The following is a 26967-nucleotide window of genomic DNA, read 5'->3' as shown; positions in this document are numbered from 1 at the left end:
ATGTATGAATTCACTAGAGATGGGCCTGGACCAAAATCCCAGATCCAAACATTCCTGGACTTTGGGAAAGTTCAGACCCAACTTCAAGCATGGCTCAGCTTTTTATAATAGGTTATAAATAATAATAAAACTCCCAGATGTGCAAACACTTTAAGTTTTGAGAAAGTTTGGAGCCTGACTCACGCATTGTGGCTCATGCCCATCTCTGAAATATAAATGGGGGTGCTTAAAGAATTTATTTTGCTTTTACAGATGTTAACAGTCTCAAAAGTAAATCGCCATTTAAGGAAACATCTGTGTATAGAACGTTGAAAATTCTGAAAGCTTAAAATATTTAACATGCATTTGATTTGAAATATAGTTAACAAAATATAAATACTTCATAAAGATACAAACTGAGGGACTTGCCATATGAACTTTAGTAACTAGCTAACTTCTGAATGTGAATAGTTCAATTCCTTGCCAGGGCATTTTCAGGAGAGCATCTTTTTAACTGGGGCACTGAGAATCTTATCCTGTCTTACAAAAATTGGTCCTCTATGTATTGCCTTTTTGGTCTCCATTTTGCTTTTCTTCTAGTGCCCTGCTGGCTTTCTTGCATCACTCAGTTCAGTCTCCTGAACTTTATATACCAAGTTTGCTGAAATACAGTCAAGCAACCTCAGTTCAATGGAAGAGCTACTTTAAATTATTTACTCCAAACCACAGGGTCCGTTCCTTATCACAACTTGTACAGAGAGATGCCTTCAGACTCAACATCCACCCTTGCAAGCAAGTAGCTCTGTCAAGCATCTGTCGTCTTATCAAGAACACGTGCTAGACCTATGCAGCTTGAATTAGCTGACTGATATTCTGCTCTTTGGAGTCCTCATGACATTCTCAAGAGCCCGCTAAGAGGAAAGGAGAAAGAAATAAAAAGTTAATTACTTTCCTTACTGGTTAATTACCATACTTACTACAGTACTTTATTCTGTCATTTTAACCCACTGAGCTCTATATTAGAGAATAAGATGAGGCTGCCATGCACTTTTCATCCTTTTTGACCACTTCCTCTCCTTTCATCCTCTGAACTTTCTATACCACGATTTCTGAGTCATCACTGTTCCTGTCTCTTTCATAATCAAAGTACAGAAATATTGAGTTAGGTCCTTAGCAGTTGTAAATCAGCATATGTCCATTGAATTCAGTGGAGCTATGCTGATTAACAGCTGAGTATCTGGCCTGTTATTTCTATAGCAAGGTTTGCAAGGTGTTTTACCGACCTCTGAATACAGGGGTCCCTGCAGAATTCTTCTGCCGTAAATCTCAATCTTTGCAATAATTCAAGAAACACAACAAAGTACTTTTCCAACCTCTATTGGATCAACAGATAAAGTGTAGAAGTGACTTTCTTGTATTTAGGTATATGAAAGCTACCGCTTGCATAACTCTATAGTCAAAGCCTGTAGGCTTTCCTCAAATATGTTCCAACTCCAGAATAATACACCTTCCGCTCTCATTTCCACTGAATAGTGAAAAATGTCACAAGAAGTTTCATTGCCAGCTGGAGTGGTTTAAAGCCTGCTTTAAGAAGCCAGATTTAAATATTTAATGTTTAAAAGCCTACAGCATATGTCAGACATCTACATGGGAAGATGCAGCTTTCATTATAAGGTTTAATACCACCAAGATATGAGGATTAATACTATTTCCACTGCCCACCGCTGTGTGGTTACAACTGACTTTTCTGTTCCTTGCTGAATAAGCTGTGGCAGTGTTTTCATGTAAGACGAGATGCGTTTTTCCAGTAATTAAAGGCAGCTTTTACATCATGACACAGAGAAATCCACAGACAGAGGAATTCTACAGAAAGATCAAGGAACCAAGCATCTTTCCATATTTCTCTTTTTTTATATAGTCTACCGGGAGAGTGGGAGAGGATTGTTTACTTTCATTGATAAGGATAAATCCTTTCGTACTGAAATGTCTAACCAAAGAAAGACTCAGTAAGTCAAATTCTGTCCTCAGTTACATTAATGCAACCCCAGAGAAGTTGCTATTGAACACTATACCACGCTCTAATAGACACTGCGATTTCACCTTTTTGAAGTCTCTCCTCAACAGTAAGTGATGCTGAACGTGAACTGATGGAGGATGCAGTCCAAATGCCACAGGATAATTGGGCACTTGGGGATGTGCAGTGACATGATGGGCAAACTGTTTTCTGGGACGTCCCACTGTAGCACAGTCAAGTTATTACTAATGTTATATGCTGCACACGTGTTTCTTCCATGCTATGGTATGGTTACTTTTCAAATGGTTTTGCTAGCTGCAGGAGTATGGCTGAGGGCAGAATCTGACTCTCAATAACCTGTAAAGAATTGGTAGAGATGGCTAGGTGAAGTGATGGTCAAAATCAAGAAAAATAATCTGTTGGCTAAAGCCTGAGGTCCTTATTCAAGGCCTAAGCCTTTCAATTTTTATATCAAGAATGCTTTCTGGATTTATAGTGAGGTTCTGGGGCTAATAGCCTAAGCCTGATCTCATGCTTCCCTTAACTTCAGTGGGAGTTCCTCACACACAGAGTCTACAATATTGGGCCCTGTATATATAATATGTCATACTTTCTTCATCTGGCATTGCTTTTTGCCAGAATTTTATTATCAGAGACACAGGAGAACCACCCTCTCAGGCTATTTTTAAACTTCCAGTGAATTACTGACTGGTGGGTTTGTCATCAGGTAACAGGGCTGCCACTTCTTGAGCAGTCCCTCATGACCAGAATTCCCTTTGCAGCAGCTGTCCCTGTGTGCTCCCTCTTCAGGGCCCCATACAAACTCCCCACGGCGTCTTAGAAGTTCTGCTGCCTTCTACTTGGGGCTGGTTTAATGCCCAGAAACATTTCCAAACTGTCCCACCAATAAAGTCCATCACTGCAGCTCAAAGGTTCACACTTATCTCTGGCTCTTCTGCCATCCACACACAGACACAGCCTGGTCTTCACAGGGCTGCTTCTCATGGCTGTCTCTCCCTGGAGTTTAGCCTTCTGGCTCTGACCTCCTTCTCTTGCCAGTGTCTGCACTATTTTGAAGGAGAAAGCAGTCTATATACTGCCCTCCTCCAAAGAGCTCCTCCCGATGGGTTGGAGAAGAAGGGAGTCCTGTCCAATCCTACATGATAGGGCTCCCGATCCTAGGCCCTTAAAGGAATAGTGTTCTGGGGTTTCCCCTACATCCAACTCCTAATTCCTCAGGACTGCTTGCTCTCTTCCGCTGTCAGCCCATTTCCTGGGCCTTTGTTATTCCAGCTTCCTGGAATGGCATCTTCTGGCCCCTTGCACTCTTAAACGGATCACAGATTAAACTTTAATTCATTTGCTATTGTAGTTCTCGTTATGTTGCAAAAATCATTCTGGTTTGTCCCCTCCCACTTTAAAAGAGTTATGTTTATCACACTGAAATTTAGTCCTCTGATGACATTTAAGTTAGGTGATCAGATATTATAGTTATAGGTAACAGTGGGATTTTTAGTATATTCCATTATATATACATTTACACACAACCCTGTAGATTTAGATTTATCTTGGATTCATTAATGCCAGGATTTTAAAAAATATTCTCTTGCAGATTATAGAAAGGGTCTTTGTAATCTTAGATGTGCATTTATTAATTTATAAATACACTTTTCAAAAGCCATAATTTTACCTAGTTAAATAGACATTGTATTTTGCTGCATATATTATTTGCTTTTAGAGCCTTTTCTTACCCCACGTGTATATTATCAAATTATTTAGCTGAGAATGCCAACTCCTTTCCCCATTAAAGCCAATAAAGATTCCCATTAACTTCAATGGGCACAGGAGTAGGCACCATAATGAATTTTTATAGCTAAACTTATTAATCCCTTAAAGAGTAACTATTTCTAATGTCTGCACTGATGTAGCCTTATTCACGACAGAACTGGCATTTGTACAAGAGTGTACTACAGGCAAGTGTAATGTATATTTACACTTGATGTTAACAGCATTCAAATGCACCGTTGTTAAACATGTGATTTGTTATCTTTGAGGTGAGTACAGCAGCTTGCTACAAGACTGAAAGGGTTTTCATTTCCATAGTGAAGTCAATAATTATGGAGGTTATCATTGTCATGCTCAGAACTCATGTCATTTTCATAAATCATTCATTTCATTGTCATAAATCATGCTTTACAGCTGCAGAATGGAAACTTATTGCTGGACATTGATGAAAATCTTGTTGCAGTCACTCAGGTAAGGTTATGACACTAAAAATGTGAAAGGGAAATGTCGATGAAATCACCACTAGAATTAGTGCAATTTGAAAACGCTCAATTTGGGTTTAGCTGCGCCAGAACGTAGCTAATGCCAAGTACGAATAATTTAAAAGGAAATGATATAGTTGGCAAATTCATCTGTGTGGTGACCCAGAAAGTGAAACTGTTTAAAACCAATGAAAGGTAAAGATTAGCTGCCAAAATTTCTGCCAATGGCTGAAACTCCATTTATGTGAAAGGAGCTGTGCTCAATTAGATCAGTAGAGAATTTAGCCCCAGCAAGGGTCCAGAACTAGAACTCCTCATCCAAACAATCCCAGACTTTGAGGGATTTGAAATCCAGATTCAAAAGTTGCTGTTTAAGCCTCTCTAGCAAGTATCCTCTAAAGTTATTTTCACACTAAATTACAGTTTAGATTTGCTGACATAGCTTTCTAGCATCTGTTGTACACAAAGTTGCGGTCATGCCAAAACTAACTCTGCTGTCAATATATTGCTCTTTTTCTGGGGTCGCCATGAAGAAGGGCTTATTAGAATAAACATTAATGGCAACTCAATATTGCTCTATCCAGCAATCAGTTTATATAGTCCCCATCACTGTGATATCAGAGAGGCTCTCGTGAGCTCATTGGAGCTTTACCTGAGATGAATTTCCACAGGTGCACACACCTTAAAGCACTTTGAAAAGTATCATTATCCCCATTCTACAGAGTGACAGTCACAGAGAGGTTATGTGACTTTCCACTGTTGAACTAAATGCTGAAACCTTGAGTTCAGAAAGATTCATTGTGATAAATTCTCAGTTGTACTTATTCTGCATTAGGCCAGATTAATATGAATTGTGGGATTCATTCTAATATAGATTCTTTAATGTAGATTATTCTACATCAGGCTAGATTAATATGAATCGTGGGATAAGGGTTCCATCAAAACTTCTGCCCCTTGCCCACTACTGAGACTCTTCCCTCCAGGCTGACAACTTGGGTAGTGCAGGACACGATCTCACTACCTGGTACCCCATGCAGTCACTGGCAGCTCTGCTTCTCACTTTCTCTCCCTTATGGTGGGAGAGGAAGGCTTGGAGGATCCTTCCCTGTGGGCAGGGAAAACCCACATGGTCTCATCTGTGAAGGCACATGTACAGTTTCTTTAGAATGCTAGCAGGAAGTCAGACAAGAGGAGACTGGGGGAGGTTCTAGCCAGAAGCTTTACAATGATGCAGAGACAGAAGTTTTAGGAACAACCTCAAACAAGCAATTTAGAGTTCTTAGAAGGAAGTGACTCTTTGCTATTGTACAACCCCCGCAACCATTGGTGGCACCTGGTTGGCATGAAGTTTCATCTGAAATGATTAAATAGGAGTATCATTATCATTCAGGTTTTTCTAGACATTGCTAAGATTAAATGGTTAGCAATTTTGTGCACAGTACCAGAGTGATCTGCTTCATCTCTTGGAGAGACTAGTTCTATAGTTCTTCTATTAGTACCAAAGGCCTGGGCTACACTAGCGGGGGGTTCGAACTAAGATTCACATAGCTGAAGTCGAAGTATCTTAGTTCGACTTACCTGACTATCCTCATGGCGGCGAGTCGACTGCCGCAGCTCCCCCGTCGACTCCGCTTACTCCTCCTGCCGAGGTGGAGTATGGGCGTCGATTCGGGGATCGATTTATCGCGTCTAGAGCAGTGGTTCCCAAACTTGTTCCACAGCTTGCGCAGGGAAAGCCCCTTGCCAGCCAGGCCGGTTTGTTTACCTGCCCCGTCCGCAGGTTCGGCCGATCGCGGCTTCCACTGGCCGTGGTTCGCTGCTCCAGGCCAATGGGAGCTGCTGGAAGTGGAGGCCAGTACGTCCCTTGGCCCGACAGTATATCCAGCAGCCCCCATTGGCCTGGAGCAGCGAACCGCGGCCACTGGGAGCCACGATTGGCCAAACCTGCGGACGAGGCAGGTAAACAAACCGGCCCGGCCCGCCAGGGGCTTTCCCTGCACAAGCGGCGGAACAAGTTTGGGAACCACTGGTCTAGAGAATAATTTAAAATGAAACTGTAAAGATTTTACCCTGATATTTTTCAGAGGTTGGGTGAAAGGGGAGCTATCCCTGGTCTAAATGATAAGGTTGATGGGGGAAGGCAGTTAGACTCCAGAATCTTGACCAGTAATTAATTGTTAAAGCTAGTCAGAAAATGGTGAGTATTTTCCATGGAAAAAAATTAAAGAAACAAAAATTCCCCCTGCCTTTTTTTGGTACACCTCTACCCCGATATAGCGCTGTCCTCGGGAGCCAAAAAAATCTTACCGTGTTATAGGTGAAACCGCGTTATATCGAACTTGCTTTGATCCACCGGAGTGCGCAGCCCTGCCCACCTGGAGCACTGCTTTACCACGTTATATTCAAATTCGTGTTACATCGGGGTAGAGGTGTAATTTTCAAAGGAATTTTCCAATTTTACAATGGAAAAAAAATCAAATACCACATATTTTTTGTTTGGGAAGGTTCATGTTTTTATCACAAAGAAAGAAATAAAAATTTTCATTTCCAGCAAATTTATTTCACAAAAAGAAAAAAGTATCCCATCTAAACAATTTCAACCAGCTCTATTCATTGTGTTTGAATTTCACTACTCTGAATACTCATCGATTTACCATGTCATCTTGTTTTCCCAGACTGTTTCATAATGGGGCAATAATTCATACTGCACAGATACCGTAATAATCTGACTTTGTGCAACACAACAGGAAATTTGATAAGTCCCTTTAAAAATTAAATATACAAAGAATTTTAGGAAGATAGTACTCCAACAACTGATCCCACTTATGATCAGTGCCTAAATACCTTTAAGCAGCTCTTTTTGAGCAAAATACTTAAATAAATTATACTTTCTTAGGAGTTTAGTGCAGGAGAAATCATTAATATTATATGGCAGATGTAAATACTTGATCACTATGAACCTGTTTCACACTATTTTGGCTTCTGTGCCATAGAAGACACAGTCAAAGCAAGGCTTCTTCAGAATTGCTTCGGTTTCCATGTCACTAGTGGCTCTGTTCAGTCTAAATTCATCTCTGTGAGTGCTGAGTCTGAGCTTCGGCCAACACTTTGCTCGTGCAGCCACTGAGACTGCTCTATGTTATGAAAGGGTTTTCCCCCTTTTGGTCCAAGTAAGAGAGACCTCTTTGGTTGATCTATTTCAAAACCAAAACCATAATGGAGTCCCTGGTAAAACATTTCTAGCATGAAATTAATTTAGAGCTATCCAATCGTAATGGCCTAATCGTGTCTCCCCTCATCCCCTAGGGCGCATGCAGGCCACACTCATCCCATGGGGAACGGTGGTCTCCGCCAACTCCATAGCAACATCCGACCCACTTTCCCTGGACCCCACAGAAGTTGTAGTCTGGGGCATGAGAGATCAGAGATGGGGCCATGGTGGAAGGGTTGAGTGGCAATGGGACATACACATATCCCCTGTGCCCAGTGAAGCTAAGAGTGGAAAGATAATATGCCCCATTGTGGATGCTTTCTCTGTGCCCTATCCCCTTCTGTGGTGGATCCCCCATAAAAGAGTTTCCCAGGGGCAGATGTTTGAGCCTCCTCTGGGTTTGTGAGCCAGCCCCATGGCCTAGTCTATCCCAGCGAAGGGGACAATCAAGGTATAAATAGCTTTAATTTGGATAGGTGATATGAGTTCATTACTTGTTTACAGTCTAATACACCCTCTTCCTTGATTCTCCTTAAAGGATAAATACAGATGTATTCTTCTCTTTGCAGGCTGTTACCCAACTAGAGCTTTTTGGGGACATGTCCACTCCTCCTGATGTAACCTCTCCCCCAGTAAGTACCCAGGGAAAATTGCCCTGTCTTTTTCTACCTTGCTGGTAAAAAGCAGGTTTACTGTAGCCATGTATAGAAATGCAGGATGGTGAATAGCATGCACTCCAATATGAAGGATTTCAAAGTGTTTTTTTAAACAGCGGTGAAATAAAAGAGAACTAGGAAGCAAACATATTCAAAAAAGGAAAAATCCTTTTCTCCAATCACTGCTTGTCACAGGGTACTCTAGTCACCGCTGGCGCATCTCCTTCTGACCACATCTGGGGATTAACTCTGCCAGGCTGACGCCTCTTCCTGCGGTTGCACTCCATCCGTCTGTCTTACTCTCTCAGGACTCAACTGCTCCCACTTCATGGCTTGGTCCTCCAGTCAGGTCACTATGGTTTTCCCCTGCCGGGGAAATCACATGCATCAACGTCTCTCAGGACCTGCTGTCCCTCACAGTCTTCTCTTTCACTGCCCCTAATGGTGCCACTTCCCCCGTGGCTGGTAGGGGAACTCAGGCCTGCCCTCTACACAGGGTTCCAGCCCAGGGACTCTACAACAAGTAATCAAGTCCTGTCCCTTACTCTGTGTCTCTGGGCTATTTCCTACCTTGCCATCTGTCACCCTAACAGTGACTGCAGCCTCTCTCTCTCTCTGCAGCCCCCTTCTGCTCTCAGCTACTGGGCTTTTTACAGGCCCCTCCTGTTCCTGTGCAGCTGAGCTTCCTTTATAATTAATCCTCATTGTTCCCTGGGTCCTCCTCCAGATACAGCCAATGCAGTTAATTGACCTACTCAGCCACCATGACCCCTTCGGGCCTTGTGTGGCATGGACACCCCATCACGCTGCTCTTTGTGATGTGCAAAGATGGCCTCAAACTTTTTTAAAATAGAGATCTGAATGGTGATGTCATACAGGGCTGTAACCTGAGCTGCAGCTCCCATCCCACTTCCGTTTAGCAGAGGCATCTGCTGTGTGGGACTCTGTCAAAAACTCAGTTGTTCGGGAAGGAGAGCATCAGATGTGGTTACAGCTTTGAATGGCTCTTCAGAACCTCCAAAGATCATATCCAAGTCCTTCAGCTAAGAGAGGGAAGAAGGATCTAAAAACAAGTAAAAACCAAAAATGTGTATGTTATTTTAAGGAGATGGAAGCCTTTGAAACAAGCTGTCTTCATTATAAAGTAGAAATAGAGAATCTTTCCAGTTCATTTTTAAGCCTCAAAACAGATTGTGACATAGGGGAATATAAATATTCTCCTTTTCCAGATGGGGAAACTGAGGCACTGAGCAGTTAAGGTAACAAAGGAATTTTGTGGCACATCTAGGAAGAGAGTTCAGATCTCCCATCTCCTAATCCTTATCTTTAACAATGGGACCAGGCTTCTTCTAACATGCAGGACTTTGGCTCTAGGCCTGTTGATGAACTGGAGCAATATTTAATCATTCTTCTGTAATACAGTAATTTCACCCTGTTTTAAAATCCTTTCTATGTTATTTTCTGTCTATTGTTTACATCAATCCTCAGTTAATTAAGCCTCAAAATCACAGACTTTTATTTCTTAAGAAACAGGTGCTGTCAGAAATTTGCACGTGATATATGATTGTGCAAGTTATATTGTTCTTTTTCTTCATGGTCCAAGAGCTCTGTATTTTTTCTGTCTTTTCTTGTTGTCTTCTGTCTTATGGTGCTGCTGATCTTTTTCCTGCTGCTTCTTTACATCTGCAGCTCTCTTTTTTTGGAGATAAAGGGGATGTGGCACCTCAGTGCATGCCAATTCCCGATGGCAGAAACAGTAGCTGATATGTCACCATTGTATTTTATTCCTGTCTCATTTTTGTAGACTCCTGCAACTCCAGGTGATGCCTTTATCCCATCTTCATGCCAGTCACTTCCTGCTATTACAGACACATTTGGTTCTGTACCTTTCAACACTGCTGCTGTACCCTCAGGTAAGAACCCAATAGGGTTATTTAAAGACTAATTTTAGGGTTGGTCATTGTGAAAATATTAGCTCAACTGGACTGTGGAACTCAGGTATCTGTTCTGTTTTATGTCTCAACATCCAAAACATAAGGGTTTAAAAAGTTTTCCACTATAGAAATGTGAAAATATAGTCTGTCTTACTGCAATGTACTTACTTACAGTAATGTCTTACAATTAATGTACTTCAGGAAAAAGAAAATCCAAATCAGTACCAAGTTGAACCTTCAGTATATTGAGTTTGCTAATATCCGATGAAGTAAAAAAAGAACTGGGACTAAAAAGTCTCTGGAAGTTCAAGTATATAGTTTACATACCTATAAGCTATTGTAATAGGAGAGGGAAAGTTATTTAGCTTTGAATTTCCAGTAATAACAGTGGACATTCTGAACTACATACAGTAAATGATGGCACAGCAAGAAACGTGAAGAATTTGTGACCATTTTTAAAGCTATTCCATGTAGCCAAAGTGTGACATTTCAGATAGGCTTTTCTATGTTCCTCAAAGTGCTCAAAATTCAGAGTTTATGTAATATTCTGCACTAACATGCAAGAGATGTAGGTTTGACTTCTGGTCTTGCTCTCTAGGCTGCTAGGGGCTGGGAGCATTGCAAAAACAGCTCATTCAGTCCGATTTGGGAAGGAGAAAAAGGAGTGCCTTGAATCATTCAACAGTAGTTTTCTAGATGGTTAACACCTTCAGTGCTATAATGTACTGTATCATCTGTCCTGGAATGTAACACAGCGGTAATCTTTTACTGTACCGATGTTCCATTATTATGTTGGCACTTGAAAGTAACATACCTGATACATGGAATAGAACCAGATAAGCACTTTGATCCTGTTTGTCAACTGGTTATGGAAAACTCTGATGTACTTCTTCCAAAGAAGTACCCTCCAGTATCCCTTAGTCAGTAAGGTCATAACTACAATGCAGTGTTTTGGGGTTATGGCATGGGAAATTGCTCTGACAAAGTTGTGGAGGGTCCTACTTCACATTCCCCATCATAACCATTTGCTGAAATACATATTTAGCTGTGTTATTGTTATCCTTAGCTAAATGATTCCAAGATCTATTGCTTATGATTTTTGTTTTGCTGTCTTACTCCTTTACAGTTTGCATTCAATAAACCCAGAAATAAACCAAAAGTAAAAGGTAAAAGCAGGGTAAGGAAAACGTATAGGTCAAGGAAAGGTTTCTTTTCTACTGCTATACCAGTACAAAGAAGAGGAAAGAGAGATTCCACATTGTAAAATATTAACAATAAATTAAAATTATTAATGTAGCATTTGGGTCTCGTATTAATATAACATCATTTTGTATTAGTAAAACATAAGCGTGTCGCCTAGTTTCTTCTTTAATAAAGGTTTTCGGGGTAGAGTTTCAGAAAGCCTTTTATATTAAACACAGTTGAAAACTCTGTTGGATTCATCTTTTTTTTTTTCTTTTCAATCGTAAATGACAAACAAAAGGTCTAGTCATACAGTCCATACTCAGCCAAGATTCCCATTAGTTTGACAAGGAAGTTTTGTCTGAGCAGGGTCAAATCAAAATTAGCATGTTTTAATGACTCCAATTTTTAATCTTCAACTCTTTCCCCTAGCTAGAGGGTTTTCATTATAAGCTATTACCCAGTGCAGATTTTCGGCATCTATTATACAGTACTATATACCTCTAATTTTTCAAGTATGTTTTTTTAATTCATAGTATGCATGCTTAGTGGCTTCTGGGTGTTGAAGTAGCCAAGCGTGCTTTTTCATCTGCATTTGGCGAGATTATGCCTTTATCTTTTATAGACCTTGCCTCAGTTATCTATACTTTTGTAACGTTCAGATAGGATTATTGCAAAGTGCTCTACTTAGGGCCAAGCCTGAAGACCACTAAGAAACATGAACTATTTGAAATTTAGCCATTCCTTTCCTTAGGGTTGCTTCTCAGAAGGAACCCATGTGCTTCATAATCTGCACTGTGTCCATTTCTGGGTGCGATTTAAAATGTTGGTTTTCCTCTACAAATCCCTTAACGGTTTGAGTCCTGCCCCCATCAGAGAAAACCTCTATTATCATGAGATACAGAAGCAGTTGCAATCCAAGCAGGTCCCTGAGCTAACCGTCGCCTGGCTTGAACTGGAACGGTAAATTTGATGGCTCCCATCTGGGCCGACATATTAGGGATTGAACCAGGGCCCTCTAGAGCAAAAAGCATGAGCTGCTATAGCATGAGCTAACAAGCTAGAGTTCTTTAGTGGGGCTGTAACAGACTCCTGTCCTCTGTGGAGTGGTGTAGAGTTACACAACGTACCATTTTTTGTGAGGAGTCCTCTGCTCCGGAACTCACTTTGTTCTTTGATCTACCAAAACCCAGGTTAGCTGATTTTCAAGGCAAACTGCACTCCAACATGGTATCTTTTCTCTCTAGATTATGGGAAGGGGTAGGATTCGTGTGATTTGAGGAGGAGGGGAATAATTTTTTTGTTCTAATGAGTGGGGATGGTGATTATTATTAAAGTCAGTCCAGTTATGCTTTATTTATTGAACTGTTTGTACACATGCTAAGAGCATAGGATTGACACATTTAAGAAAGTGATATAAATTGGTAAAGGTCCCTGTGACTCCTAACACAGTCTGTGTATTTCTGACTGACAGTGTTTCCTGTACCACATCCTCTTGCTGTTCATATCCATGCGCTAAAACAATCCTGTTGTTATTCTTTAAGGTTATGTTGCAATGGGAGCTGTCCTGCCCTCCTTCTGGGGACAGCAACCACTCGTTCAACAACAATTGGCCATGAGTACTCAGCCTCCAGTTGCTCAGGTGATGCAGGGAGGACAGCCAATAGCATGGGGCCAACCTGGTATTTTTTCTCCTACCCAGCAACCATGGCCATCTGTAGCTGGTCAGTTCCAACCAACTGCCTTCATGCCAACACAAACTGTTATGCCTTTACAAGCAGCCATGTTTCAAGGTACCATTGCTCCCATAGCTACTGTTCCACCCACAAGCGATTCCACCAGATCAAGTCCACAGACAGACAGGCCCAGACAGAAAATGGGAAAAGAAATGTTCAAAGATTTCCAGATGGCTCAGCCTCCGCCAGTGCCATCACGAAAACCAGACCAGCCTTCCCTCAGTTGTACCTCAGAGGCCTTCTCCAGCTATTTTAACAAAGTCGGGATGGCACAGGATACAGATGATTGTGATGACTTTGACATCTCTCAATTAAATTTGACTCCTGTGACTTCTACAACGCCATCTACAAATTCACGTAAGTACCCAAATCCTTCCAATTGCAGTCACCGTCTCCTCAAAGCTTTTCCCTTTTCTCTGGTGTACTATGTTGAAATACCCATGATCTTAGTATCTTCATGCGTGATCAAGCTTGTTAATGGCATCCTGGAGCTAGGGAAACGTGATTTAGGTTACAAATAGGCGATTGAAATCAACAACTTCAAAGGTTGCAAGATAAAATTTAATTTTTAATAAAACTGTAATAGGTTTGCTCTTCAAAATGTGCCTAAACTAAGCACATTTAAACTGGTTTGGAAAATATTTAAACTATTGATGAGAAAATATTCACGCAGTAGGGGTGAAATTCATACCTACAGGGAGCTATTTTAAGTCCCATTCCAGCCATATTTTTGGAGACTTCAGTGGGACTTAAGTGGTGAATAGGTCTTCTTCTGGCGCTCTGTACTGGAGTGAATTTCGCTCTAGGTACATAAATGTGCTTATACTGTGGGGTTGCAAAAAAATGTTTATAAAGAGATTCCATTATACGAGTACTAACACTGGTATAGATCCAACTCCCATGGAAGCCAACAGAAGTCTATTGAGTTTCATAGAAGCTAGATTGAACCTAATAATATTACTTATAGAAAATTAGGGTTTGAAGAGACTTCAGGAGGTCATCTAGTCCAACCCCCTGCCCAAAGAAGAACCAACCCCAACTAAATCATCCCAACCAGGGCTTTGTCAAGCCAGGACTTAAAAACCTCTTAAGGATGGAGATTCCACCACTTCCCTAGGTAACCCATTCCAGTGCTTCACCACCCTCCTAGTGAAATAGTTTTTCCTAATATCCAACCTAGACCTCCCCCACTGCAACTTGAGACCATTGCTCCTTGGTCTGTCATCTGCCACCACTGAGAACAGCCCAGCAAGCCATCCCAATGTGCAGAAAGAACAGCAAATATGACAGGCGACCAGCTTGGCTTAACAGCAAAATCCTCAGTGAGCTTAAACACAAAAAGGAAGCTTACAAGAAGTGGAAACTTGGACAAATGACTGGGAGGAGTATAAAAATAGTGCTCAATCATGCAGAGGTGTAATCAGGAAGGCCGAAGCACAATTGGAGTTGCAGCTTGCAAGGGATATGAAGGGTAACAAGAAAGGATTCTACAGGTATGTTAGCAACAAGAAGAAGGTCAGGGAAAGTGTGGGACCCTTACTGAATGGAGAGGCAACCTAGTGACAGATGATGTGGAAAAAGCTGAAGTACTCAATGCTTTTTTTGCCTTGGTCTTCACAGACACGGTCAGCTCCCAGATTGTTGCACTGGGCAGCACAGTATGGGGAGGAGGTGAGCAGCCCTCAGTGGTGAAAGAACAGGTTAAGGACTATTTAGAAAAGCTGGACGTGCACAAGTCCATGGGTCTGGATCTAATGCATCTGAGGGTGCTGAGGGAGTTGGCTGATGTGATTGCAGACCCATTGGCCATTATCTTTGAAAACTTGTGGTGATCGGGGGAGGTACCGGACGATTGGAAAAAGGCAAATATAGTGCCCATCTTTAAAAAAGGGAAGAAGGAGAATCTGGGAAACTACAGACCGGTCAGCCTCATCTCAGTCCCTGGAAAAATCACGGAGCGGGTCCTCAAGGAATCCATTTTGAAGCACTTGGAAGAGAGGAAGGTAATCAGGAACAGTCAACATGGATTCACCCAGGGCAAGTCATGCCTTGGTCATGATTGCCTTTTATGTTGAGAGAACTGGCTCTGTGTATATGGGGAAAGCAGTGGATGTGATATAGCTTGACTTTAGCAAAGCTTTTGATACATTCCCCACAGTATTCTTGCCAGCAAGTTAAAAAAGTATGGATTGGACGAATGGACTATAAGGTGAATAAAAAGCTGGCTAGATCGTCGGGCTCAACGGGTAGTGATCAACGGCTCGATGTCTAGTTGGCAGCTGGTATCAAGCGGAGTGCCCCAGGAGTCTGTCCTGGGGCCAGTTTTGTTCAACATCTTCATTAATGATCTGGATGATGGGCTGGATTGCACCCTCAGCAAGTTTGCAGATGACACTAAGCTGGGAGGGGAGGTAAGGATAGGGCCCAGAGTGACCTAGACAAATTGGAGGATTGGGCTAAAATAAATCTGATGAGGTTCAATAAGGACAAGTGCAGAATCCTGCACTTAGGACAGAAGAATCCCATGCACTGCTACAGGGTGGGGACCTACTAGCTAAGGGGCAGTTCAGCAGAAAAGGACCTGGGGGTTACAGTGAACAAGAAGCTGGATATGAGTCAACAGTGTGCCCTTGTTGCCAAGAAGGCTAACGGCATATTGGGCTGCATTAGGAGCGTTGCCAGCAGATCAAGGAAAGTGATTATTCCCCTCTATTTGGCACTTGTGAGTCCACATCTGGAGTATTGCGTCCAGTTTTGGGCTCCCCGCTACAGAAGGGATGTGAACAACTTGGAGAGAGTCCAGCGGAGGGCAACGAAAATGATCAGGGGGCTGGGGTACTTGACTTACGAGGAGAGGCTGAGGGAACTGGTCTTGTTTAGTATGCAGAAGAGAAGAGTGAGGGGGGATTTTATAGCAGCCTTCAACTACCTGAAGGGGGTTCCAAAGAGGATGGAAAATAAGCTGTTCTCAGTGGTGGCAGATGACAGAACAAGGAGCAATGGTCTCAAGTTGCAGTGGGGGAGGTCTAGGTTGGATATTAGGAAAAACTATTTCACTAGATGGGTGGTGAAGCACTGGAATGGGTTACCTAGGGAGGTGGTGGAATCTCCTTCCTTAGAAGTTTTTATGGCCCGGCTTGATAAAATCCTGGTTGGGATGATTTAGTTGGGGTTGGTCCTGCTTTGAGCAGGGGGTTGGACTAGATGACCTCCTGAGATCTCTTCCAACCCTGATATTCTATGATTCTCTTTGTTTCTGGGTGGACCCTGCTGCCATGCACTATAAGTTCTGTAGTGTGCTTTGACCTACTGCTATTTCAGGCCAGAGTCCAGTGTAAATCTACTGGACTCTGGCCTGAAATAGCAGTAGGTCAAAGCACACTACAGAACTTATAGTGCATGGCAGCAGGGTTCACCCAGAAACAAAGAGGCTTTTCGTGCATTATGTCTCCATGTAGATAAGCCCTGTGTTTTCAGAGTCTATGTAAAGATGCGCCATGAAGATCTTTTTCTTGTCATTTGAAATTTCTTATTGATCAAAAACTCCCCCAACATCCATCTCAGCTAAAAACAAACATCCTAGTTTCTGAAAAGGCTGAAAGAGGAAATAGGCTTTACATTAAATTTATTTCAAATCACAGAATTCATACACTGATTTGTGGAGTGTTCTTATGTTGGGGTTGGTGAATTTGAAGCATGGAATAAAAATAAGGAGTTGGTGACATTTTTGTTATAATTTTCAGACTATAGACTATGATTTTGTTTGCTTAAATCAGAAAACAAGCAATTTAGGAATAATAAAATTGGGGGGGGGGTTAAGCATGAATAGATTTTGAATAGTTTGTCTATCTAAACTAATTCATGAATTTATTTCCTATTATTATTGCTATCATCTTTGTTTAGCTCCAACCCCTGCTCCCAGACAGAGTTCTCCATCAAAATCATCAGTCTCTCATACCAGTGACCCTACTGCAGATGACCTCTTTGAAGAGGGGTTTGAAAGCCCAAGCAAAAGTGAAGAGCAGGAGGCTGTGAGTAGCATGACTCCTAATACTAACTAGAGTTTTCTAGCTAGAAAATACCAGGGTGTAACTGAAAGTCATCTGGAAATGTCAAATAAATATTTCAATAGGATTGGTGGATTTTTTTAAGGGAAGTTGCAGAGAACTTTCATTTCCAAGTATGGGTTTGATAGCTATCGAACATTAGCATGATATTGACAATAGTATGTATTAATATTAAGGAGCTAAATTCAGAGTTGATATGTAAAGCGGTGTAAGTTATTATGTACCCTCAAACATCCATCAACCTACTTACACCATTTATGGATGTGTAAGGGATTCCAGGTTGACATAACATACATGCCAAGGAAGCAGAAGAAGGTGTAAGAGTATATATGTTAAAACAGTATGGCCCACACTGACTTACACATTCTTACATTTTCCTGCTAGTTGTTGTTCTTGTTATATACCTCACTTGTGGGCCTTTAGCGTTTGATTTTTCTCCATTAAGGTTCCATTACACTTAGTGAGACTGAGTGGGCCAATGTCAGAGGTTGGCTAAATGGGGATTGTATGTCATAAAATGCCCTGGTAACTGGGTTTGAATTGAAGTCAAAGAAAGGCTAAAAGGAGCCCAAGTTGTTGTAATGTACATGCAGAGGGGATAGAAGAGAGCATAAATTACACAAGATTAAACTCTCTCTGATTCACATAGATTTGCTTATGAATTTAGTCCAAGATCTGCTTTCAGGGACTGGGCCTGCTGTCATTTTGGGTCTGACCAATGCCTATTGAAGTCAGGGGCAGCTCTTTTATCAACTTCAACAGACATTAAATCAGTGCCCTTATGTATGCAACACCCATTTGAAGTCCATGCAAATTTTGAAAGCATATTAATTGTAGGATCTTACCCTTTGTGTTTTAAAACCTACAGTAGCTGCACGTGATAGAATGTGTCCCTAGCATGAAAATAACCTCTTACTGCCTTTTCACTTCCTGTTGTTGAGAAAAAAGGTGTTATGTTCTTGTATTCTAGCCTGATGGATCTCAGGCCTCTTCCAACAGTGATCCATTTGGTGAGCCTACTGGTGATACTATAAGTCCACAGGTCGGTAGCTAGATAGCGCAGGTTGGGGTAGGTATCTGTCCTTTTTTTCTCTCTCCTTCTTGAGGTGTTCACTTACTCTTTTACCAATGCCTACCATCACTTCCATGGATGCATCATTTATTTTTCCTTTACTACATCTTTCCCTTTTCCTCTCCACTCCCACCCCCTATTTATTCCTCATCCTCAATGGTTTGCATGGCTTTTGCCTTTTGCTAAGTGTTTCCAGTTGTGCACTTGTATGTGTTGCAACTGCCTACATGGTTTAAACTAGTGATACTCCTCTGCAACTTCTGAGCCGCAAGTGGCTTTTTGATGTGTCTCCTGCGGCTCTTTACAGCACATGATATTAAAATCGTGTGTGATTTAATTATTAACCCATCTAAGTTATTAACTGATCAGGATATTTTTACTATGTTATTGGCCATTTAAGTTATCAACTTGCACTAAGTTATTAACCTATTTGCTGTAAGAAAAAATATACCCATATAAACTAAATATTTCCAATCATGCTGTTTAAATATGAATAGTACTATAGTAAATGAAACAATGAATTCACACTGCTGTGGTTCTTTTGGGTAATGTGGATCGCTAATTTGGCTCCTGAACCATGAAGTCTGAGTATCACTGGTTTAAACAAATGTAATGTGACTGCAGAATTGTTTTTAAGTCATGTCAGAATTTTAGGGAGTAAATACAGAAATTTCAGCTATTACTAGTAAACCTCAATATGTTGTGCAGAAGTTTATTTTAGATAAAAATGACACTGGTATTTACACAGATGTAACAGATTAAGTGGAATAACACATCTTGCCCACTTGAAGGAATTTAAAAAAATAAAGATGTGTCAACACTTTCCCCTAAATCAGCGTGGCAGAGCAGTTGCAGAACTCCATTTCTTATTATCTGTATATAAAAAAAATGTAATATTGAAGTTGAAATTTTTGTTATTTTATCTCCAATGTCAAATTAAAACCATCAGGAAGCGATGGCCATTTTACATATACACATTTTTAGGCATGACGATTTTCATTAATTGACCATTACACATAAAACAGTGTTAAATCCAGTTATATGGGGGAGATGATCTTTGCATCTTTTTTCCTTATAGAACACACTGGAAATGTAGCACTTAGTGAAAATTCTAAGACATACTCATCAATATTTTCAGTCCAGTATATATGTTTTGCAAAGAGATAATGAAGCTACAGTGATTCTGAGTGTTGAGCATTGCCATTCCATCCAAATATGTTTTAATGTTACTATTTGAAGAATATGTTTAATTAGCTGTACTCTTTTGTCATTCATATTTTTAACACTCAAATATGTGACTTACTATAGCTTCTGTTTCTCAGCACGCTGCTGCTGGGACAAATCCCTTACATTGGTAGAATACTTTTCATTTTGTCTAGATACTGCACTATATTCAACATGTATGACTTATGTATCTTAAGCATAAATAAGTTGTCTCTTCTGAAAATTAGTAGTTGCTTTAGGGAGCCCACTTGCTTAATACATTAAATCTGGTAAAAGAATTTAAGATAACTTTGCTTTGGTACATTTTGGGGGCATTTCGACTATTTACTAACAATACATAATGCAGTGCAAAAAGTATCACACTAATCCTCAGCGGCACAAGGATGAGTGTAAGGGGAAGCAAAAGTGACTCTCAGACATGTTTATGCCTCCCTAAATTCGGGAGCCAAAGATGTTCGAGTGGTGGAATCCACCACAGGTCAAGTTGGAGCACCCAGAGGGCTAATTTAAATGCTGCTCCCTAAGGATCATTCCACCAGCAGGGGTTGGTGGACCACATGGTAATTCAGCTCCACCTTTTTCTGCTCCCTTCGGCCCCAGCCAGCATTGACACAACCCCTATATTGGGGAATCGGGTACCACTAGAGGCTGGCATAGCTCACTGTGCCAGCTTTGTGCCTTTCCAGGATTCCCCCATTTAATTGGAGGTTGAAGATCTGGCCATTTTTCCTATATTACAGTGTGTCTGCAAAGCACATCTATGTATTTATGAACAAATGTTTATCGATTATTATTATTATTAAGTATCAGGGTCAAGATAATTTTCAGAACTATCTGACAATAATGAAGAATTCCTCCTTCTCATTTGTTGACTGATACACAAAGATGGCTCATGCATTTCATACAAGTTTTACTTATCAAGGCTACTGCAGGTTGCTTGTGACAACCATTTAAGTCTATTGTTACATACGATATTAGATTGTACACTCCTTGTGGCGGGGATGGCTTTTTGTGCTCTTTGTACATTGCCAAGCACAATGGAGAGAAGTAGGGCTCCTAGACACTACAGTAATACGAATGATAATACACCGCTACCTCGATATAACGCCACCCAATATAACATGAATTCGGATATAACGCGGTAAAGCAGTGCTCCAGAGGGGGCGGGGCTGCACACACTGGTGGATCAAAGCAAGTTCAATATAACGCGGTTTCACCTATAACGCGGTAAGATTTTTTGGCTCCTGAGGACAGCGTTGTATCGAGGTAGAAGTGTAATAACTTCTGGTTGATTTCAATGTTGTCATTCATTTTGGGCCTAGCCAATAGTTCGTGTTTCACAATTCAACCTAGTCAAGTTTACGCACATCATCATTACATCATATAACTCGGGGCAATATAAAATATTGTTGCTATTTATTGTTTGTACTGCAGTAATGTCTAGGGGCTCTAGTCATAGACCAGGGCCCTATTGTGTTAGACAGTAGGCAAACAGAACAAAAACACAGTCCCTGCCCCAAAGAGCTTACAATCTAAATACCATAGTGTCTCAATGCAGTACCATTCAACAGCAGACTAGAGGAAATCCACTTGCTAGAATCAGTTCCTCTTACTCAGAAACATTGTATCATCAATGAAAGAGGGGGGGGGAGGCCTAAGTTCAGGAAAGACTCCGTGGAGAATTTTTAATTCAACGCATAAAATAGTCAGGCCAAGCATTTTTTAGCCTCATTGTACTGAGAAACATACTCTAGTACAAAAGAAGAACTAGGATTACAATCTGTGTAGAGGGTGGTTTTTTACATTAAAAGGTAGATATCACATGGTCATTTCAGAACCTAGTTCTTTATTGCAAGAATTGCATAATATACAAGTGGGATGAATGGACTTCCCAAGAACATTTTGTTTGCAGTGTTTTAGCTGTGTTGGTCCCAGGATATTAGCAATACAAGGTGGGTGAGGTAATATCTTTTATTGGAGCAACTTCTGTTGGTGAAAGAGACAAGCTTTTGAGCTACACAGAACTCTTTTTCAAACCAGAAGAATTCTGTGTAGCTTGAAAACTTGCCTCTTTCACCAACAGAAGTTGGTCCAATAAAAGACATTACCTCACCTACTTGTCCTTTCCAATAACATGACATTCTATGATACATTATGAAGGGTTTTCAGAGTTTATCTATTCCCAGAACCTTCATAATCAGCTCTGCACATATAATATCTTCTATCTTAATGTATTCAGGTACAGTATAGTCACCAACTGATATTTCTTAATCTGATTTATTTCCTATGTTAGCAGTTTGGTTTCTCAGTTCCTTGCAATCTTAGGTGTTCTCGCTTAGACTACGTTGGCATTTATCAGTTGCTATCTCCATGTCTATATTTCTCCTCTCATCCTCTTGTAGTTTTAAACTGAATCTTTCAAACTTCTTATCACACAGCAGCCATTATCACAACTAATCTGTTTAGTAAAGGCTGTTGAGTGCTTAGGTAAATCTGACATTTATTGATAAGTTAGATCTTTGCCCCACTGTTGTTTGAGACCAAAAGCAGACAGGCCTGACTTCACAGCTAAAGGAAGCTTGAGTATTCGCAGAGCTATTCCTAATAAGAATTCTATCCAGTCATTTTCTCTCTGGTTGAGAAAAGCAAATGTGTGAAGTGATTGTACAGAAAGGAGGAGAAAAACAGTATATAACAAGAATGCTTTCATTAGCTGTTTTGATTTATGCTTAGGTGGCACAATCCTATTGCTCTTTCTAGATAACCATAGTGAAAGGGGGAGAAAAAAGAAAATATTTGTTTAGCTAAGATTCTGTAAAATAAGCTACATATCTTACTTCACAGGTGTCTAGTCAAAGCAGTATTTACAATAGAAAAGGGATTTTCAGTTATTCTGCCTTAGTCCCTATGGATACCATCACCATATATAAAAAGTATAGGCCTGATCCTGAGAAGTGTTGAGTACCTGCAACTCTCACTGATGTGGAAGTTGCTGGTCCTCAGTACATTTCAAGTTCAGCCACTAACTCTGCATCCGCAGTGAGTGTAATCTTTATCAGCATACTGATCCATTATCAAGCAACGTTGGATAGTTTCAGTGGTGAAAGTCAATGGAAGGAAGAGTGTTAGGCTATTGTGAGAAAGGATGAATGGACCTTTGGCTTTTTGACATCAGTGTATTTGGTTCATCCATGACTGCCATCTCAAGAATATACATGTTAACTGTGGAAGTAATTCTTCTAGGTCATTTGAATCTGAACCCTATTCCCTGATATCCTAGTACCACAAAAATAATACAGTTCTCTGTGGACTATAGAGACTAATTCCTACAGAAGAGTAAGGTCTGACAGTGATCAAACTCTGAAAGAGTGTAAGGTGTTCTTTGGCACCACGGTTATTTCAACACAAGCTATTTAAAGTCATGGAACAAATACGGATGCAATGATTTGTTACCCAGTGTTCATGTATGTGAAATAGTTGTCTTATAAGTGATTCTCGGCAAATCTTCAAAATATTTGTGGCTAGAGCTGATCACGTTCTCCTGGAACAATCCTTCCTAGACAAGCTATGCAACTGCTGTCTGAAGTGTGTGCAGACAACTGTAAGATCTCAAAATAAGTCAAACTCGTGATGCTGTTGTCATCACTGACATATGTCAGTAGTCTAACAATTGCCAGGTTGCCTGCTGGCTTCCATCTCTGGGTGGTAAGAAAACACCATGCGTCCTCCTTGACAAGAGTACTTACTAGGTTCATCAGTTCCAGGATGGACTCTTATAAGCCAGTCTTCCTGGGCTTATATCAGAGTTAACAGAGCATCTGCAGATGTTGATCCATGCTAAGCATGATGATGAACCATAGAGGGTATAATATATTGATGCTGCCCAACCTGCCCTGGCTTTCCATCAACTTCAAGGTTCTGGCATTATATTAAGAATCCCAGAACGGAATAGACTCTCAACATCTCAGAGACCTTTTTCCAGGATCCATTTGGTAAGCTGAATCAGAGCTAACTAGAGCCTAGATAGAAACTCGTAGGGTTGGTGGTAGCTCCTTCTCTGCAGTTGGCTGTAAACTCTACAACACCCACTGAAAAGAAATCATGAAGAGTCCCATTTTGCCCTTTGCAGGCCCAGTCACCTCTTCACCATCATATTCTCCAAAGAACCTGAACTGGAAAAAACATAACAGCAGTGTAATTGTAGATAGCAACCCTAAATTACACCAGGACCAAGAGGGAGGGATTGTCTTTCTGGACTGTCCTCACAATTGTATGTATTAAGATACTAAGTGACTTGCCTTTTAAAATTCTAATAGTTAAATAGATGTTGGACATTGGGAAATGCTTCCTGTCTGATATAGTCACTATAACATCCAAAACGCTGAATATCAAATAATATTCACTAAATACGTGATTGGGGTATTCACACAGCTACTGGAATCTAAACACAGTTGAAGTTATTTTTAAAAATATCTTAAGCATCAGTGGAAGACTAGGACAAGCCCTTCCATTAGCACTGGGGTGTATACTTTTTGACTGCTGTCAGGTCCCTTAGAGCCCGGTTTATTGAATCTGCGTTTTATACACACAAAGCATGTTGTATCAAAGATACATTACACTCCAGAGTGCAGTTCACCCAGATTTCCTTAACGTCCCTTCTCTGCTGCAGATTCTCAGCACGGGGTTTTCCTTTTGGCTGGATGATCAGAAAGCCCAGTCTCATTTCCGGAAGCTTATCAGCTGAGACTGTGTTTACTGATTGCCTAGCCAGAAGGAAAACCCTGTGCTGAAAATCTGCATGAGAGGAGAGAGGTTAAAGAAATCTGAGAGGACAGCAACTCTAGAACGTAATGCATCTTTTATACAGCATTCTACATGTACATTGAAATGATCACCCGAAGACTGCAGAAAGTTGCCAATGAACATTGAAGTTGCTCTCACATCACAAGCCCACCCTGATACTGACACTTTTTGATTATGCCCTATGGTAACTGATTTGTTTGAGGAGCACATATTAGTAATACATTAAAAATGGAATCATGTTTATAATGTGTACATCCAGTTAGCTGATACAGTTCTAAGCCCGAGCTGTGAACAGTCACCTAAATGCATGTTGTTTGCTTTTGGCATTGATGATTACAAAAAACACCCTTTAAAAAGAAATATTGAAGTATGGGGTATAACTTCAACAAAAGTATGTAGTTATTTATTGAAAGAAAATACTAAGTTCATTGCAATCAAGGGAAAGTAGGCCACACTTTTTCAAACTTGGGGGCATACGGTTATGCTCCTAAATAAATGGCTAGATTTTCAGAGGTACTGAATATACACAGTTCCCAGTGAGATCAGCACTCATCGCCTCTAGATACAGGGTACTTCTTTAGTTTCCCCGATATGGATTTAGATGTATCATTTCAGGCACTTATCTTTGAACATTTTGGACCTACTTCCTAATAGGCCAGGCCCTTTTCTCAAATAATTGACTTGGGTGCCCATATCCTTTTTCACTGAACATTTATAACCACAGTCTTTTGTATTTAACAGTCGCTGTCCACAATAAGTAGCCATACACTGGCATCTGAGTAGGATTGAGCCAAACACTAATTTGATTATTGATTACAATATGGATGGGGAGAGTTACTTTTAATAGAACTACCTCAGCATCCAGCATTTTTCTGATATTGCCATTGGGCCCAACCATCTATTTCATAGAAGGGGAAAACTCTGTGAGGTTCAAGACATCTACATGAACTGTCAACCCTCTGTGTTACTTTCAGGGTCCTATTTTTCCTGACAGGAGCCTCACTCAGGAGTCATTCTCCCATTTGCTCCTTCTGCCATTACCAATATCCTACCATCCCCCATTGGGAGGAAGGTAGAAGGCTTAGAGTAAAGGTTAATGCTGCTATGAGAATCATTAAGTTTGGTTGCCTTTAAGTAGTATTTCCTCTGAGTTTTGATAGGAATTCACTCTGTAAGAAGACTGCTTTTCATTTCTGCTTCCCTCATCCCTCTGGCAGGGACACCCACAGAGCCCTACATGTGTGGTGTTTGTGAGGAGGGGCTACCTGTGGTCTTGAGAGGATGAGATGAGCATGCTCTTTAGAATCTGCTCTCCTCTCTTTAAATTATTGGGACCTTTCTGTCCCTTTGTGCTGTCCTTTGATCCTCTCCAAAACATTGTTGTTGTTAGTTCTTCATTGCTGGGGTATGGTCAACAACCACTGAATTTTCTCAGACTAACATTAGAAGATCATTCTCTGTCTCTGACAAAACCAGAACTTCTTATTGAGAAGATCATCGGGAACCTTAACAATTAGGCTCTTACTTTGACATCAGGAAGGGAAACCCTATTAAAGGAGAGACAAAAGTGCCTAACCCCATCCTTTATCTGTCAGGGCTCTGGGATAACAGAAAAAAAAATGTAAATGAAGTCAGAGTGACATGATGATTACTTTGGCCACCTTAAATGTATGTTCCAGATGAACACTGGGTGAAAGTAATAAGTTAGGCACGTCTAATGTTGATGCCTCTTTGTGCCTAATACACTGGAGAAACTGTTGAAGAAGAATTCATCCTGACATATATGTAAAACTCCTATATGATTACGAGGTCAGCGAGACCTTGGGGATCTGCCACTTAAGTGCATCTGCATAAGTTAGAGCTATTTGAGGACAGCTTTAAGAAGCGTGCATGATATTTTCAGATTTTTTTTTCTTTGTAGCATTTAATAACTGAAATTCTTAGTTCTGGATTAATTGTCCTTTTTTTCCTCCTACCCCAGGACCGGGAGAGTGCCCTATTGTGCGTTAAATTTCTCATGTTAACTAGTACTGATTTTATCAGGGCTAGCCATGATCATTCTGCCAGTTCTGTGTCAACTGTGCATGAAAATTTGGCATAGGTGGGGTGTTCTTCAGAACAGAGTATATGAACCATATTCCTGGTCATCTCTTCTGGGTACCTTCAGTTTTTCAAGGTCACAACATGTGTGTGCTTCTGACTGTAGATAATTTCTTCACCCCTTAACCAAATCATTCAGGGGAAGATTTTTCTTACTGTTCACCAGTTGTCACAGTTTGCTCAGGGGTTGGCATGGGTAGGAGAGGGACAGCTCAAACCTTTGCAACATACAGCTGTTTTGAGGAGTAAAGTGAAGATGGACACAGAGCGACAGATGGGCTTCCACTGAGATGTATGGAAGCAGTTCACACTTTATGGGAAAACCACATCCCACTGCTCTGCAGCCATGGAGAGTTTAACAGTAGGGCAGGATTTTATGAGTTTGTACCAGGAATGTGAAATCCCCATGAGCCATGGAGCCCAGGTGTGTGTGGGATCCCTGCAAATGGGGACACAGCAATGCCTGAAAGTGAGAAAAGTGGTTCCACACTACATGTTTCCACCAGCCACTGTTCCTCCATAGAAGCACAATCAACACCGAGGCTGCTACAGCCCTGAGGCTGTGTAGGATCTATGGAGGAGCTCCACTCCTGCAAATTCACATGGGAATGAAGGATTCCTTCTCTTAACTCCAGCAAAACTCCCTAGCACACAGCCCAGCAGCTTGGGCATTGCACTGAGGCCAGGATTTGAGTTGTTGATAGTTCACACTTAAGGCTGTA

At 40.9% G+C, this 26967-nt stretch overlaps 1 protein-coding gene across 37 annotated transcripts in view; it reads left to right on the top strand.

Annotated features, from left to right (window-relative positions):
* Positions 1-26967, top strand: part of DAB1 (DAB adaptor protein 1) — a 709559-nt gene that overhangs the window by 679382 nt on the left and 3210 nt on the right. For 22 of the 37 annotated variants that reach the window (XM_065553888.1, XM_065553883.1, XM_065553879.1 and 19 more), the window contains 6 exons: positions 4193-4249; positions 8041-8103; positions 9932-10040; positions 12788-13336; positions 16883-17010; positions 18017-18115. In XM_065553888.1, coding sequence (XP_065409960.1) covers positions 4193-4249; positions 8041-8103; positions 9932-10040; positions 12788-13336; positions 16883-17010; positions 18017-18100 — 990 coding nt within the window. In that variant the 3' untranslated portion in view covers positions 18101-18115. The remainder of the gene's footprint in view (positions 1-4192; positions 4250-8040; positions 8104-9931; positions 10041-12787; positions 13337-16882; positions 17011-18016; positions 18116-26967) is intronic. The other 15 variants (XM_065553903.1, XM_065553902.1, XM_065553893.1 and 12 more) reach the window with 3 other exon arrangements.

The sequence above is a fragment of the Chrysemys picta genome, chromosome 8 (genome assembly GCF_011386835.1).
Source record: "Chrysemys picta bellii isolate R12L10 chromosome 8, ASM1138683v2, whole genome shotgun sequence".
Taxonomy (NCBI): Eukaryota; Metazoa; Chordata; order Testudines; family Emydidae; genus Chrysemys; species Chrysemys picta.
This window is presented reverse-complemented; position numbering and strand designations above follow the sequence as displayed.